The sequence below is a fragment of the Peromyscus californicus genome, unplaced genomic scaffold, assembly GCF_007827085.1.
Source record: "Peromyscus californicus insignis strain IS unplaced genomic scaffold, ASM782708v3 Scaffold_5__1_contigs__length_169319896, whole genome shotgun sequence".
Taxonomy (NCBI): domain Eukaryota; kingdom Metazoa; phylum Chordata; class Mammalia; order Rodentia; family Cricetidae; genus Peromyscus; species Peromyscus californicus.
The window spans coordinates 148,008,667-148,026,891 of record NW_026294573.1 but is presented as its reverse complement, the minus strand read 5'-3'; the positions used below and the strand labels follow the sequence as shown (position 1 = coordinate 148,026,891).

The window sequence follows — 18,225 nt, the reverse complement described above, 5'->3', positions numbered from 1 at the left end:
TTTAGATAGTAACCATGATAATTGGTTTTACAACACATCTTGACAGTCTAGGGTGTATGTCACCATGTATAAAGCAACACATTAAAACTTGATATATGTATTTATCCATAAGCCAAACCAAAACAATGCACTTTAGTTAGCTTGTAAGAATCTGATTGATCAGATTGAGCTTAGCTTGAGGGTACATGCCTATAATCCCATCACTTGGAAGGTAAAAGTAGGATCAGAAGTTCAAAGTTATCTTCCACCAGATAATAAGCTTACAGCCAGCATAGACCATGATATATATCTATCTATCTATAGACAGATAGATAGATAGATAGATAGATAGATATTCCAAAGTTACATAGATATAGATACAGATATAGATAATGATGACATATACCTGTAATCACAGCAGTGAAGAGGCAGAGGCAGGAGAACGTGAGTTCACGATCAGCCTGCTTAGAGAATCCTAGGACAGCCCTATATAAGGAGACTCTATCACAAAAATTATATATCTAATGCATTTGGGGAACTCTTAAAAAGTAAATAGTGATAAGATACTTGAGTGTCACTAGCATCACTTGTATGTTGTGATAAAAAATTTGATTCTGTGTAGTGGAAATTGTTATAGCTGTAGGTCTTTTTACTGTGTGCTCTTAGTCCTTCACAAAGATTTATTTAGTTCATTTAATATATAAAATAGTCTTGTGCGATCATCTTTATTTTACAGATACAATATGAAAGCATTGAAAATACCAACAAAAGCCAAGTCTTGTTCCTGGGGGTGAGGGGTGAAGGAGCGAGGATTAAATGAAGGAGAGGATGATAAATGGCACCGACTGGACTAGAGGGGAGTAGTAGAAAACAATGAACCCCAGGGCACCAGAGAAGCCAGCTTTCAAGACGGGATTTTTGTTTGAGACTGAATGTCATTTAGCACACTTAAAGTTCTCTAGTGCATATATTGTTTAATAGAGTTCTTTCATTGTATGTGGTAAAAGGTAAATTTGAACAGTTTACACTTTATGCCAGAAAAAGCCAACACTGAAATTGTAACTTTTGCCAAAAAATTCAACTACATGGATTCTGATTGGAATCTCTCCTTTTGTTGGGGGATTCCCTTTTAGGCAGAAACTGAATTACAGAGAGCCACGATTGATGCTACCCGAACAAGTCGTCATTTGGAGGAAACTATTGACAATTTTGAAAAGCAGAAAATGAAGGACATAAAGGTAATTAACTTAATACAGAATGTTTTCTAATGTTACTTAAAGTTAGCCCAGAGTCCTTAAGTTAAAAAAAAAATTATAGACCAAAATATATCAAGTGTTATTATGAACACAATGACACATTATAGGGGCTGTGATCTTTTTTTTAATTAATTACTTTTTTTTTTTACATCCTGACTGCAATTTCTCCTCCCTCCTCTCTTCCTGGTCACCCTCCCCACCCCCATCCATTCCTCCTTTTCTCTTCAGAAAAGGGCAAGCCTCCCTTGGATAGCAACCAGCCATGGCATATCAAGTTGCAGTGAGACTAGGCACATTCTCTCCTATTAAGACTGGACCAGGTGACCCAGTAGGAGGAAAGAGTCCCAAAAACAGGCAATAGAGTCAGAGACAGCCCCTGCTCCCACTGTTAGAGGAGTCTGAAGATCAAGCTACACAACTATAACATATATGCAGAGGCCTAGGTCAGTCCCATGCAGGCTCCCTGGTTGTCAGTTCAGCCCTTGTGGTATGGTGGAATGACCTTTGGGTATATGCCAAAGAGTAGTGTAGCTGGGTCTTGAGGTAGATCAATTCCCAATTCTCTGAGAAACTGCCATATTGATTTCTAAAGTGGCTGTACAAGTTTGTGTAAGACAAATTGCTAAACAGTCTTATTAATAAAAAACCCAGAGTCAGATATTGGGGTGAAAAACTGAGAGATCAGAAAAACAGAAAGAAACCAGCCACATTCTTACCACTTGGAAATCCTCAGCCAAAGAGACCTTCTTCCTGTATTCCCACACCTATATGCCTTTCTGTTCTGCATCTCACTTTCTCTCTCCAGCAAACCACACCACTTCCTGTCTGTCTGTACAGACCTCCAGACCTCTATGGTTAGTGCTGGGATTAAAGGCATGTGTCACCATGCCTGGCTTTGTTCCCCAGTGTGGCCTTGAACTCACAGAGATCCAGATGGATCTCTGCCTCCCAAATGCTAGGATTAAAGGCCTGTGCTACCATTGCCTGACTTCTATGTTTAATATAGTGGCTGGCTTTTTCCACTGATCCTCAGATAAGCTTTATTAGGGTGCACAGTATATTGGGGGACACAATATATCACAAGTTTGCACTCCCACCAGCAATGGAGGGGTGTTCCCCTTGCTCCACATCCTCTCCAGCATGAGCTGTCACTTGAGTTAATGATCTTAGCCATTCTGACAGGTGTAAGATGGAATCTCAAAGTAGTTTTAATTTGCATTTCCCTGATGACTAAAGATATTGAACATTTCTTTAAGTGTTTGTTGGCCATTTGAGATTCCTCTGTTGAAAATTCTGTTTAGATCTGTACCCCATTTTTTAATTGGATTATTTGGTTTGGTGATGTCTAGTTTCTTGAGTTTTTATATATTTTTGATATCAGCCCTCTGTTAGATGTGGGCTTGTTGAAGATCTTTTCCCATTCTGTAGGCTGCCGTTTTGTCCATTAGACAGTGTCCTTTGCCTTACAGAAGCTTTTCAGTTTCATGAGGTCCCAGTTATTGTCGCTCTTAGTGTCTGCACTATTGGTGTTCTGTTCTGGAAATTGTCTCCTGTACCACTGTATTCAAGGCTATTCTCTACTTTCTCTTCTATCAAGTTTAGTGTGTCTGGTTTTATATTGAGGTCTTTGGTCCACTTGAATTTTTTGGGGGGTGATAAATGGGTCTATTTGATTCTTCTACATGCAGACATCCAGTTAGGCCAGTACCATTTGCTCAAGATGCTTTCTTTTTATATTTCTGGCTACTTTATCAAAAATCAGGAGTCCATAGGTATGTGGATTTATGTCTGGGTCTTTGATTCAACTCCATTGATCAACCTTTCTGTTTTTATGTCAGTACTACTTGGTTTTTATTCTATTGCTCTGTAGTACAGCTTGAAATCAGGGATGGTGAGACATCCAGAAGTTCTTTTATTGTACAGGATTGTTTTAGCTATCCTGGGTTTTTTATTTTTCTACATGAAATTGAGTATTGTTCTTTCAAGGTCTGTAAAGAATTGTGTTGTATTTTGATGGAGATTGCATTGAATCTGTAGATTGCTTTTTTAAGATTGCCATTTTTACTATGTTAATCCTACTGATCCGTGAACATCAGAGATCTTCCCTTCTTCTGATATTTCTCCAATATCTTTCTTCAAAGACTTGAAATTCTTGTTACTCAGGTCTTTCACTTGCTTGATTAGAGTTACACCAAGTTATTTTATATTATTTGTGGCTACTGTGAAGGGTGTTGTTTCCCTGATTTCATTCTCAGCTCGTTTATTGTTTGTATATTGTATACTGATTTTTTTCTTTTGAGTTAATTTTGTATCCACCCACTTCCCTGAAGGTGTTTATCAGCTGTAGGAGTTCCCAGGTAGAATTTTTGTGGTCACTTGTGTATATTATCATATCATCTGCAAATAGCAGAAGTTTGACTTCTTCCTTTCCAGTTTGTATCCCCTTGATCTCCTTTAGTTGTCTTATTGCTCTAACTAGAACTTTAAATACTATATTGAATAGGTTTGGAGAAAGTGGATAACCTTGTCTTCTCCCTGATTTTGCTTTGAGTTTATCTCCATTTAATTTGATGTTTGCTGTCAGCTTGTTTTATATTGCTTTTATTATATTTAAGTATGTCCCTTGTATCCCTGATCTCTCCAAAACTTTTATTATGAAGAGGTGTTATATTTTATCTAAGGCTTTAAATCGTGTGGTTTTTCTTTCAGTTTGTTTATATGGTGGATTACATTGACATATTTTCATATGTTGAACCATCCCTGCATCTCTGGGATGACACCTACTTGATCATGGTGGATGATCTTTTTGATATGTTCTTGAATTTGGTTTGTGAGTATTTTTTGAGTATTTTTGCATCAATGTTCATGAGGGAACTTGGTCTGTAATTTTGTTGAGTCTTTGTGTGGGTATCAGGATGAGTGTGGCCTCATGAAATGAATTTGGCAATGTTCCTTCTGTTTCTATTTTCTGGAATAATTTGAGGAGTATTGATATTAGCTCTTCCTTGAAGGTTTGGTAGAATTCTGCACTAAAACCATCTAGCCCTGCTTTTTTTGGCTGAGAGACTTTTCATGACTGCTTCTATTTCACTAGGGGCTATAGATCTATTTAAATTATCTGATCTTGATTTAACTTTGGTAGGTGATATTTCTTTTATATTTTTCCATTTTGTGGAATACACGTGTTTGAAGTATGACCTAATGATTCTCTGTATTTCCTTGGTGTCTGTTATGTCCTTTTCCTTTCTGATTTTGTTAATTTGGATATTTTCTCTCTGCCTTTTGGTTAGTTTGGATAAGGGTTTGTCTATGTTGTTGATTTTCTCAAAGTACCAACTCTTTGTTTCATTCATTCTTTGTATTGTTCCCTTTGTTTCTATTTTATTGATTTCAGTCCTGAGTTTAATTATTTCCTGCCATCTACTCCTCTTGGGTGTGTTTGCTTCTTTTTATTCTAGAGCTTTCAGGTGTGTTGTTAAGTTGCTAGTATGAGATCTCTCTAATTTCTTCATGAAGGCACTTAGTGCTATGAATTTTCTTCTTAGCATTGCTTTGTGTCCCATAAATTTGGGTATGATGCACATTCATTTTCATTGAATTTTAGAAAGTCTTTAATTTATTTCTTTTAATTTATTCTTTGACCCAGTGGTGATCCAGTAGAGAATTGTTCAGTTTCAATGAGTTTGTAGGCTTTTTGTTGTTTCTGTTGTTGAAATCCAGCTTTAATCCATGGTGATCTGATAAGATACAGGAGGTTATTGCAATTATCTTGTATCTGTTGGGACTTGCTTTGTGACCAAGTATATAGTCAGTTTTGGAGAAGGTTCCATGAGGTGCTGAGATGAAGGTATATTCTTTTGTTTGGGTGAAATGTTCTGTAGATGTCTGTTAGGTCCATTTGAGACATAACATCTGTTAGCTCCATTATTTCTTTTGTCTGTATGACCTGTCCATTGGTGAGAGTTGGGTATTGATGTCTCCAAAAATTAATGTGTAATATTTGATGTGTGATTTAAGTTTTAGTAATGTTTCTTTTACAAATATGGGTACCCTTGACATTTGGGGCATAGATGTTCAGAACTGAAACATCATCTGATAAGATAAAAAGGTAGATTATTGAATCTACTTTTAAAAAGGAATTACTCATTTTGAAAATTTTACATTGGATTGAACTTTTGTATATTGCATACAAATTTTGGACTCACCAAAATAGGGTAAGTAATGAAATTTTTTATCTGAATTTGTCAAATGTTAATGGACTAGACATTGTTAATGTAATTCTTGACTGTATATATTGTATATACTTATTGTATATACTTTTTCTTATATTAGCTATAACTTTTTTATTTTAAACAAAAAAGGGGAAATGTGGTTGATATATTGTGCGCCCCAATAAACTTACCTGGGGGTCAGAGAACAGAACAGCCACAATATTAAACATAGAGGTTAGGCAGTGGTAGCACATGCCTTTAATCCTAGCATTCCAGAGGCAGAGATCCATCTGGATCTCTGTGATTTCAGGGCCACACTGGAAACTGAGCCAGGCATGGTGGCACACACCTTTAATCCCAGGAAGTGATGGCAGGAAGCAGAAAGGTATATAAGGTGTGAAAACCAGGAACTAGGCTTTTAAGCTTTTAGGCTTTCAGCAGCAGTTCAGCTGAGATCCATTTGGATGAAGACTCAGAGGCTTCCAGTTTGAGGAAATAGGATCAGCTGAGAAGTTATTGAGGTGAGGTTAGCTATGGCTTGTTCTGTTTCTCTGATCTTTCAGTATTCACCCCAATATCTGGCTCTGGGTTTGTTTTTATTAAAAAGACTTTTTAAGATTCGTGTTACAATCATCATGGTGGATTTTTCCATTTATGAGTATGAAATGTCCTTCCCTATCTCTTTTGACTAGTTTTGGTTTGAAGTCTATTTTGTTAGATATTAGCATGGCTTCATCTGTAGTTGGAAGTTTCTCCGGTCCTGCCTGGGCCCCACGGTCAGGATGAATCTCTCCTGCCTGGTCCTGTAGCCACTCAGACCCAAATAAACATATAGAGGCTTACTGTTAATTACAAACTGTATGGGCATTAGCTCAGGCTTATTACTGACTAGCTCTTACACTTAAATTAACCATAATTCTTATCTATATTTAGCCACAAGGTATATTTAGTACCTTTTCTCAGTTCTGCCTTGTCATCTTGCTGACTCTGGGTCTGGCTGGTGACTCCTGACTCAGCTTTCCTCTTCCCAGAATTCTCCTCTCTGCTTATCCCGCCTATACTTCTTGCCTGGCTACTGGCCAATCAGCATTTTATTTATCAACCAATCAGAGCAACACACATTCACAGCATACAGAATGACATTCCACAGCACTTCCCTTTTTCTATCTAATCAAAAAGGAAGGTTTTAATTTTAACATAGTAAAATTACATATAACAAAACAGTTCATCAAGTAAGAATTACAGTTACAATATCTAGTTTATTTGTATTTGGCAAAATTAAAGAAAATATTCTATCTATCCTATATTTGTGAGTCTAAAGTTTCATATCTAATTTATCTTTTATCATAACTAAGCAAAATTAATATCTAGTTTTCAACTACATCAAAGACCCCATAAGGATATTAACATTACCTAAGTAAACAGGAAATGCATTGTAAGCAACTTCTAAAATTCTGGAAATGACAGAGACAGCTGCCTGTCTGGAGAGTCATCCAAAGTTCCTCTGCAATGATAGGGCATCCATTTTTCAGCCCATAGGCCTAGTCTCTCAGTCACTTCTGTGTCCTGTAGAATGTCTGGCAGTCTCCTCTGCAAAGCAGGAACCTGAAGGACCATTTTGCCTTGAAATAAAGCTGGCCAATGGTGAGGCAGAATAAGGTTAGGCAGGACATTCCAACTAGAGAGAGGAAGGAGAAAGGCAGAGTAGAGAAGAACAAGATGTAAAGTACTGGTAAGCCACAAGCCATGTGGCAAAGTATAGATTTATAGAAATGGGTTAATTTAAGATGTAAGAGCTAGCTAGTGAGAAGCTTGAGTCATTAGGCCATATAGTTTGAAAATAATATAAGCCTCTGTGTGTTTATATGGGTCTGAGTGGCTGCAGGACTGGGTGGGACACAGGAAAACTTTCAGCTATGTACACCAGCTTGCTTCTTGGTTCCATTTGCTTGGAAAATCTTTTTCCAACCTTTTACTCTGAGGTACTACTGGCTGTCTTTAATGTTGAGGTGTATTTCTTGTATGCAGCAAAATGATGGATCCTGTTTTTGCATCCATTCTGTTAGCCTGTGTTTTTTTAATTGGAGAATTTAGTCCATTGATATTGAGAGATGTTAATAACCAGTGATTGTTAATTCCTGTTATTTTGATGTTGATGGTGATGGTATGTATGTGCAAGTACTTCACTTCTTTTGGTTTTGCTGGTATGAAATTATTTTCCTGTGTTTTCTTGAGTGAAGATAACCTCCTTGGGTTGGAGTTTTCCTTCTAGTAGCTTCTATAGGGGTGGATTTGTACATATTATTTAGATTTGGTTTTATCATGGATTATCTTATTTTCTCCATCTGTAGTGATTAAAAGTTTTACTGGATATAGCAGTCTGGGTTGGCATCTGTGGTCTCTTACAGAGTCTGCAAGACATCTGTCCAGGCCCTTCTGGCTAGAGTCTGTTGAGAAGTCAGATGTAATTCTAATAGGTCTGCCTTTATATGTTATTTGGTCTTTTTCCTTTGCAGTTTTAAATATTCTTTGTTCTGTATTTTTAGTGCTTTATTGTATGGCGGAGGACTTTGTTTTCTGGTCCAATCTATTTGGTGTTCTGTAAACTTCTTGTATATTTATGGGCATCTTTCTTTAGGTTAGGGAAATTTTCTATGCTTTTATTGAAAATATTTCCTAGGCCTTTGAGCTGGGAATCTTCTCTTTCTTCTATTCCTATTATTCTTAGGTTTGGTCTTTCATAGTGTCCCAGATTTCCTGGATGTTTTGTGTCAGGAACTTTTTAGATTTAATATTCTTTGGCCAATGTATCAGTTTCTTCTATTGTATCGTCTACACCAGAGATTCTCTTCCATCTCTTGTATTCTGTTGGTGTTGCTTGCACCTGTAGTTCCTGTTAACTTACCTAGATTTTCCATCTTCAGAATTTTGAGTTTGTTTTCTTTACTGTTTCTATTTCCATTTTCAGGTATTGAACAGTTTTATTCATTTCCTTCACCTGTTTATATTTTCCTGGATTTCTTTAAGGGATTTATTCATTTAAGGGCCTCTGTCATCTTCCTAAGATTGGATTTAAGGTCATTTTCTTGTGCTTCAGCTGTGTTGGAATATCCAGGGCTTGCTGTAGTAGGATAGCTGGGTTCTGGTGGTGCCATATTGCCCTGGCTGTTGTGTTCTTACATTGCCTGTAGTCATCTGAGTTTGGGCTTATTATAGGTTTAGGTGCTGATTTCCAAGTTTATCTTGGTTAGATGACTGTTTTTCCCTTGGTTTCTGTTTCCTTTCTGGTTTTCTGGCCTGAGTGGCCTGGAGTTCTGGTGACCAGTGAGTCTTTAGATCCAGTAGCGTGTCTCCACTGAGGTTTTTGCTACCTGCATAACTTCTGGGGTGTTGGGTGCCAATGTTGCTTCTAGGTTTCCAAGTACCTCCTGTGTAGCCTCTGGGGTTCTGGGTACCTGCTTGGTTTCTGTGGTTCCTATTATGTTGTGGCCTCCAGTAAAGCAGAAGTCTGCTTCAGTTGTGGGATATGGAGCCCAGGGGAAGGGGTGCTGTTGGGGACTGTTGTGTGGGCTAACAAGGACTATGGGGGTCCAGCCCCTTGATAGTCCCCTCCCAGAGTCCAGGAAGAATCTACAACCAGATGATAATTTTATCTTTGATGAAAATAAATGAATCTCCTTAGTCCATACACTTCATTATTCTGTGATGGTTCTCTCTCTACACAGCTTCTGTTCTGCTCTCATGTCTAGCTCCTTTCTTGCCTGATTTGTCTCTACCTTTATCTGTTGTCCCTCTAAGTTCTGTCTTAATGCTCTCATCTTAGTTCTACCCCATCTAGGTTCTCATCCATCTAGTTCCTTCCCATCTTAGCTCCTCTCCCATCTCCTTCTTCTCATCTTGTTCTTCCTCTTCTTCCATCTTGTTCCTCTAGTATTCTCTTCTAGCCCTCTAATCTAGTTCTTACCCATCTAGTTCTTCCGTTCTCTTTTCCTCTCTCTCCTCTTCTCCATCTCCTTATTCTCTCAGTTCTCCCTAAGTCTCTCAGGAATCCAGTTATAAATCCAAGCAATAGCAACCTTCTGCTGGTCAAGCAAGGTCACCAGGCTTGAATTCTTATGGGGTCATAAAAGCAGGTAAGAATTTTCCTCAGGCAGTGACTGTTATCGGGCTTTCTTTTACAACCCAAAAGGGAAGTGGTAAAAAAGGTCATGCTAACGACTGGTTAGTATATCAAAAAGGGATCTATGTGCTCAGTCTACATTCCTAGAAGTGGTTAGGTAAGAAGTTAAGAGTCTTTTAGTAAGGCTGTATAAGAAAGGAGGGTCTCATCCTAAATTGCACAAGAAATAAAGCTATCCGCCTGACCTAGGAGACAGGTGTTGTTTCGTTTGGCCTTGGATGCTTGATAGGCATTTTAGATAAATACACTATTAGGAGTTCTTGGAAGCACACAAGAAAATCATCTTAGGAACCAGCTAATACACACACACACACACACACACACACACACACACACACACACAAAAACCATCACCAAGACTTCTTAAGCCATGGTTTGACCTTTAGAGAAGTCCTTGACTTTTCTAAGTAGTAGCTTTTATGATAGTAGCTGAATTGCAGCTTACAGCAGTGGGCATTATCTTACCTGTGATCTCTAGTTGGCAGCATGGCCTCCGATAAAGCAGAAGTCTTCTCCTGGAGTTGTGGGCCAGAATCAAGGGGCTGTATTCTTAACAGAGCTAACATATGTATTTATGTACCATTCCTGTCACCTTAAACAAAGTGTTCCATTTACACCAACTGAACTTTAAAATAGTTACTAAAAGTAAGCAAATACACAGAGTAACTTATTCAGGGAACTCCAACCAAAAATATGAACTGTAAACCAGTTGTGCTTTTAAATCTGCGATTTCCATTATAGTAGACTGCTATTAATATCTATGGCATAAAATTAACAGCTACATTATTTTCAAAGTTATAAAAAGATTAATAAAATAACTGTGCTGGCTAATTTTGTCAGCTTGACCCAAGCTGGTCATTGGAAAGAAGGCAGACTCAATTGAGAAAATGCCTCCATAAGACCCAAATGTACAGCATTTTCTTAGTGATTGATGGGGGAGAGCCCAGCCCATTGTGAGTGGTGCCATCACTGGGCTGGTGGTACTGGGTTCTCTAAGAAAAAAGGCTGAGCAAGTTGTGATGAGCAAGGCGGTAAGTAGCACCCCTCCCATAAGCTCCTGCCTTGAGGTTCGTGCTTTGAGTTCCTGTCCTGACTTCCTTCAATGAATGACTATGATGTGGAAGTGGAAGCCAAATAAACCCTTTCCTCCCCAGCTTGCTTTTGGTCATGGTGTTTCATCACAGGAATAGTAACTCTAATTAGGACAGGAACATAAATTGTATCCACATTGATAAACTGGTTTGGTTCCAAATATTCAAAACTGCTTTTATTGTGTGACAAACCTGCAGATTTGACTTTTCAGCATGTCTTTAATGATATTGTTTTAGGCGTCTTTGAAATATCTTAAATACTGCTTAATGATCATTTTATATGCTATTAAAAATTAAGGATTTTTTTGGCTCACTGCAAATTTCCTGTAACAGCTGTTATTTTTGCTGTATTGTCAATAAAATAAGAATTATCTGACACTTGTAGGTAATTCATCTTTAAAAGCAATTGAATATTTCCTGATGATAGTTTTAAAACATTTCAGAGCTTTGGCCTCTAAATTAAGTCACATGGTCTATACTGTGCTATGTAATAGCAGATTAGTGCTCAGAGTATCTAAAGAGGGTATTCTGAAAGAAACATCTTTTCCAAGCTGAGAGAATATGGGAAGACTGACATTCTTTGTCAAATTTAGGGTTAAGAGTTCTAAGAAAATTAGCATTGACCTGAACATTGAGAATGAAGAATTATTCCCTTTGCCACTTAACCACTAACCCTTCCTTGCACCTGCAAATGTTTTTCATGTGAAATCTGTGATCTTTGGGTTCACTTTGTTTCCCACCTACATGCAAGTGTTATAAAGTGTTTATATACGGGTGTTATAATTTTCCTGCTCAATCCTGAGTACAAAACTAGGGCAGAGAAAGTGAGTGCAGAACTAGATGGAGGAGCTACACAGTGTGTCCAAGTTCCTCCTCTTGTCTGCAATATTGTGCCCCTCGAAAATGTCTCTTGGTGTTTACAGGGAGAAAAGAGGAGAAAACATCACCTTTGAAGTAGATATAATTCTAAAGCATACAACTCACTGCTTCTTAGGGTATGCACCACCATCACCAGTTTTGGAACATTTTCATCATCTCAACTTTATACACTTTAGCTTTACCTCTCTGCCTGCTTACTAGCTCTAAGAAACCACGGTTGAGCTTGTCTCTATGGATAGGGTCTGGACATTCCACCATGAAAAGAACAGTTTTTGTGTGTTCTGCTTCACTTAGCATGTTTGCAGGCTTATCCATGTTGTAGCATGCATCATTCTTTCATTGGTTTTGGCCAAATGAATTTGACTGTACAGTACTATTTTGTTTATCCATTAATCAGTTAATGGCTACTTTAATTGCTCCCACCATTTTCATTTCTTATGTATATATAAGAAATAGGAGCAGAGTCACTGGATCATGCAGTAACCACTTAACTATCTGTAGAATTGCCAGACTGTTCCAAGATGGCTTTGTCACTGTACATCCTTCCTAGCATTGGATAATGGTTCCTAATTCTTTTGACTTCTCAGTACTTTTTAGAATTTTTAATTATAGCCATACTGGTGTGTATAAAGTAGCATCTCACTGTAGTTTTCAAAATCTTCAGTAACTCTTTTTTGTTTTGTTTTGGAGACAGGGTTTCTCAGTGTAACCCTGGCTGTCCTGGAACTCGCTCTATAGAGCAGGCTGGCCTGGGATTCAGAGATCTGCCTGCCTCTGCCTCTCAAGTACTGGAATTAAAGGTGTATACTACTACCTCCTAGCCCTCAGTAATGTTTACTGACCATTTGTATATATATCTCTTGGAGAAACACCCATTCAGTTCTTTGTCCATCTTTCAACTGGATTATCTTCACTATTAGGTTGTAAAGGTGGTTCTTTGTTTTGTTTTTTTGTTTTTGTCATATTCTGGATACAAGTTGCTTACTAAATAATAGATGTCATTGTTTTTATCACATTCTGTTAGCTGTCTTTGCTTTCTTGATGGTGTTATGTGAACACACATTTTCAATTTGTGTAACATCTATTCAGTTTCTTGTGTTGCTTGTGGTTTAGTGTCACAGCTAAAAAATCCATTGCCAAAGCAGGTGGTGACCTCTCTCAGCTTCCCTCTAAGTTTTGTCATTTTCGTTCATGTACAGTCTACAGTGCACCAGTGTTCACATTGTAAGAGCTCAGGGTTCAGTTCCATTCTTTTGGTATACCCCTTTGTTGAAAAGTTTTCATTTTTCTCGAGTCTTACTAATGTGACCCTTACACAGTAGAACAATGTCATCATTCTTCTGTGGATTTTTGACCCTTTCTCAGGGAAACTGACAATTAAGGAATTAATTCCTAGTCAGAAGCCATTCAATCTCTTCAGGTATCCCTGTCTATCTCTGGAGATGCTCAATATGAAATCCCAAGTGTATCTTTTTTTTTTTTTTTGGTTTTTCAAGACAGGGTTTCCCTGTGTAGCTTTGCGCCTTTCCTGGAACTCACTTGGTAGCCCAGGCTGGCCTCGAACTCACAGAGATCCGCCTGGCTCTGCCTCCCGAGTGCTGGGATTAAAGGCGTGCGCCACCACCGCCCGGCTCCAAGTGTATCTTAAACATAGTCCTATTCATTATGATACTGAGTTGTATATCATAGAGTAACAATTATTGTTGGTCATAGTTTCATGTCTTATCTCAGAAGCCAGTCTTATATAGTTTTTAAAAATATGCTTCAAAACTTTAACATGAATATTTATAGGATGTAGTACTGGAGTATATAGTCATTCACATTTAGTCACCTTTTCTTTATTCAAATGTCAATTATCATAAAAAGAGAATTTTTTAAAAGAGAAAGAAGTGAATAGTGATTAAGGCAACACTTTGCACAACTTAAATTTTTTGCTATAAAAAGTTTTCACATACTTATTTTAGTTATGGTTTGTCCTGCACAAAAACCGACACCTTGTTCTTTCATAAAATTCTAAGACTATATAATGGAGAATATAAAACTCTATGGTTCTATAATAAACTCTTAAGTACATAAAAACAACTTAAATGACTTTAAAATTCCAATCTTTGTTTTTCAGAACATATTTTCTGAGTTTATCACAATTGAAATGTTATTTCATGGCAAAGCTTTAGAGGTCTTCACTGCTGCATACCAAAATATACAAAAGATTGATGAGGATGAAGATCTAGAGGTAGGCCTACATCTAAACTCAGTTCTTCTGCTAGTGTGGAAATGTCTGAGTTTGAGTTTGTATGGGTAATAATCTATGTTGTCGTGTGTAACCCAAGTAACTGGTCTTTTGTGCTTTTCCATTTATGCATTGTTAACAGATGACTGTCACTCTCTTCAAGTCCTCAAGCGAACATTTAATCTCCACTCCTACGACGTTTTCTTCTTGAAAAGATTATCAGGCTTTTACATGACAATTATAAAATAGCAGCAAATATTTATGGAATCATCACTTTGAACAGATCTGTGTATCTTAACTATGCTAATTAATCCACCAACTTTAATAAAACTTGTCCTCACACTAAGGATGAGAAAAACTGAGAGTGAAGAAATTTCCCAGAGGTCGTTAGCTGGTTTAGTGGCACAGGTGGGAGTGGACTCCAGCAGTCTATCAGAATGCTGTTCTCAAGGCTTTGTACTCAAGGCTACAGCGACAGTTGAGGATGGGTGGTGACTTGCACCATTTCCTGCATCGAGTAGCAGGCTCAAGTGATCTACTTTTCCTGCAAAACTGGAGTCCCCTTTCCAAGTACAATCTCCTTTTTCTAACATTCCTGACTTGTGAACTGATACTCAAGTTCAGTTCTTTGGCCCTTAAAATTTTCCTCCTCATTCCAGAGTCCCTAGATATGTCCTTTATAAATCATCACTGCTCTTAATCAGCTAGCTAAGTAGGTTGTGTAGAAAAAACAGATGAAAAACTAAAGGTTTCGGTGTTGTATAGTAGATGTATTTTTGAACAGTTTCCTTCACATTCCAGTGAAATAGTACTGATTAACTTCTTTACTTCATCTTCATGATAAAATAAAAATTATGCCACTTACCTAAGATGTCCAAGCAACAACTGGTTTGTTCAGCACCTGTTATGCCAAGCGCCATTCTAAGTAATAGGATCATGAATAAGAAATAGTCTATATTGTCAAACCAAATTACAATCTACCAGTGGTATCAAAGAAGACAAAAATTCTATGTAGCCATTAAAATTTTATAATGTAGCCAGTCCCATAACATGTGGGGTGTATGATGGAAAGTCCTAGTCTTAAAGCCAAAGGAGCTTGAGATGAGGATCCCTAGCAAAACCCTTATGATGGCATAGATAATACAAAGGTCCTTAGGCTATTGTGAACGAAGAGCAATGTACTTTAAACATTTAGCACGAATGAATGGAAACATGGCCCTCAACCTATACCATCTAGCATACATGACTCTGGGACCAGGGGAAGTATAATAATATGTATTCATATAACCTAAAGATTTCTTGAAAACAAGAAAAATGCAGAGGGACAGAACTTGTTTTTCTTCATAGTCATACTTTATGAGAACCATACATTTATTGGTGCAGCAGCTAACTTTTTGCACTTATTACAAACTATCTTGTTCCTCACATAAATAGTATTTCTCAGGCCCACTTCAAGAATAATTTTTGTGCTTTCATTTGAGAGGATATCCAGATCTTGTGATTGCTTCTTGATTTTTGGATCATGTTGAGAAATACACTGTCAATACATTCATTCTTTTGTAAATGTGTTGTTTCTACAGCAAAAGGGTTCATCTTAATACTTGTTTAAAGTTTATCTCAAGGGTTCCATATGATGTTTCTTTGTTAGAAAAGTTTAGTGTTCAAACAAAAATATATTCCCTCTCAATACTAGGTGACAATGAACCACCCATCTCTTATACCTGGATGTCAGTGTGACCTCAATGTAAAATCTGCTAACTTAATTATTCAACTACCCTAAAATACAGTCCTTATATCCTAAATTGTACCCCTTGATTCCATTTGTATTCTGCAGTATGGAAGGCTTACAACAGTGGTTCTCAACCTGTGCCATGACCCCTTTGGGAATGAATGACCCTTTCACAGGAGTCACCTAAGACCATCAGAAAACAGATATTTACATTACTATTCATAACAGCAAAATTAGTTATGAAGTAGCAACAAAATAACTATGGTTGGAGGTCACCACAATATGAAGAATGGTTAAAGGGTCGCCGTATTAGGAAGGTTGAGAATCACTGGCTTAGAAGAATGTAAGGGACAGTCCTTAGTTTGGTTCTTTACTTACACAAAATGGGGATTATGTTTGTGTTAGCATTCATTGGGCAAAAGTGAATTTAATTATCACCATTTATTTGGAAGAGTGGCAAAGATAAAACAGGGTTCCTTTCACTAGAAACGTAAAGCTAGTTGTGGAGACCTCTGATTAAAGATAGTAACATAACAATTACCCTTGAGAGTAAGAATAGGAGCCGCTGGCTACTAGACAAGGGAAAGATAACATTTGGCTTGGCTCTTAAGGATTGGTAAATTTGCAGAGATGTCCTGCTGAGGAACCAGCAATAAAGACGCACAGTATCATGTCCATTCCCCCACATAAGTTAGTTCTGTAAGTTTGAGTGACACTAGGCTTCTGAAGGTCACTTGAAACATTTGACTCTGGTAGGGAAGAGCCACAAAAAGGATTTTTAGCTGAGGATATTTTGTCTGCAGTAATATCAGGTTAAATAGGCTGTGAAGAAAGGTATATAGTCAGTATGTAGAAGTACTTCAGGTAAGAAATTAAGTTTTTGCCCATACTGCTAGGTATAAAGCCTTTCATTATAAAACTGAGGCTACACCCAATATAATAGGACAAGTTTTATGTGGCTCTCTTAACATTAAAAAAAAAAAATCAAAATCCCACACAAACCATTCTAAGTGGTTAGCAGCCACACATAGCTAGGGCCTTTTTGGCCATCAAACATTTCCTCATCTCAGAACATGTTATTGGACTCTATTAGTCTAAATAAAAGTATACAGAGAATTCATTAGTTGGCAAGACATTAAACACTGCAGAGGGAAAAAAAATTAAGTGACCAAAACCCTTAAACCATATTTAAGAGGTAAGCAGTAAACGAGATCGGCACTTTCTGCATGATTTGGCTGTGAACAGATGAAGCAAGATAGCAGTGACTTGTGACATCATGGCAAGAGGAAAAGTTGGGGTTGAGGAAGATAAAGATTTAGGGATTCTGATGAGCAACTCTTGTGGGATGAATGTACAATTCTAGTCGCAGGGGGCAGGGGGTTGAAGTAAAAAGTAACTGATCAGGTTTTTAAAAGTTATACCTTGAAGTAATAAAATAAGAAAAAAAAAAGACTGAGTAGATGCTTGTTTCTAGAGCAGGGGTTCTCAATCTGTGGATGGCAACCCCTCTGGGGGGGTCAAATGACCCTTTCACAGGGGTTGCCTAAGACCACTGGAAAACACAGATATTAATGATTCATAATAGTAGCAAAATTAGTTATGAAGTGGCAACAAAAATAATTTTATGATTAGGGGTCACCACAACCTGAGGAACTGTATTAAAGGGCCTCAGCATTAGGAAGGTTGAGAACTACTTTCTAGAGGGAACCTGTGGAAACCAGTGAAGGAAAAATACACATTGGAAAAAATTAGAATGGCATTTGCTTTTAAAAAAAAAAAGTGGAATAAAGAGTTTGGAAGGAGGTGTTTGACTCTTTATCTGTTAGAAAAAAGGGGTAAGTATAAAAGATAGGAAGGCCTGAGAAACACTGACAACATTTGAGAGTACTTACAAGTTTAGATTCGAATGATGTTGGTATCCATGTTAGGGTTAGGGTGGCTCCAATGTAAACTGTGCACAGTGATACTCCTACAGTGAGTAGGCAAAGCAAAAGGAACCAAAGATAAATGTGTAACACACTAGTTTGCCATTGCCTCAATCAAATGATTTTATGACTACTGTACATCTTTTATCAACTTGCATGATTCTAGTGGAACTTTATCCTTCTTTTCCAACTTTATTAGATTTGTAATTTTTCCTCTTAAGCTTACAATAACTCACATTTAAGAATGTAAGTTGGTTATCTAGATGTTCATTTAGCATCTACCTTATAATGTTGTTTTACATTGCAATAGGTTTTCCGAAATTCTCTGTATCTACCAGATTATCCATCTCGTTTAGATATTGTAAGAGCAAATTCAAAGTCACCTCTTCAGAGATCAGTATCAGCTAAATGCACATCTGGAACTGGACAGGTGAGCTGAAAAAACTGTAAAGGAATCTGAGTTGCCACCTTTAGAACTGTTGAGTACTAAAAGGGTTTCTCTTGCTATGTGACCTCAAACAATGTATTAATTATTTCTGGCCACAGTTCCTCCTCTGAAAATGATGAAAAGTTTCTATAATCACACTCTACTACTCTGTGAGGCAGAACACTGAAAAAACAGATAGGAAAGACAAAACAATGCTAATGTAGATTTGCTGTGTCTAGTATCTACACAAATTCGAAAATCAAACAGTGAGTTTAATTATGCCAAACGTGGCTTTTTCTAAATGTTCATGGACCCAGA

At 37.4% G+C, this 18,225-nt stretch overlaps 1 protein-coding gene across 1 annotated transcript in view; it reads left to right on the top strand.

Annotated features, from left to right (window-relative positions):
• Cibar1 (CBY1 interacting BAR domain containing 1) overlaps positions 1–18,225 on the top strand; it is a 29,350-nt gene that overhangs the window by 6,973 nt on the left and 4,152 nt on the right. The window contains exons 6-8 of the mRNA XM_052718624.1: positions 1,113–1,217; positions 13,716–13,829; positions 17,791–17,910. Coding sequence (XP_052574584.1) covers positions 1,113–1,217; positions 13,716–13,829; positions 17,791–17,910 — 339 coding nt within the window. The remainder of the gene's footprint in view (positions 1–1,112; positions 1,218–13,715; positions 13,830–17,790; positions 17,911–18,225) is intronic.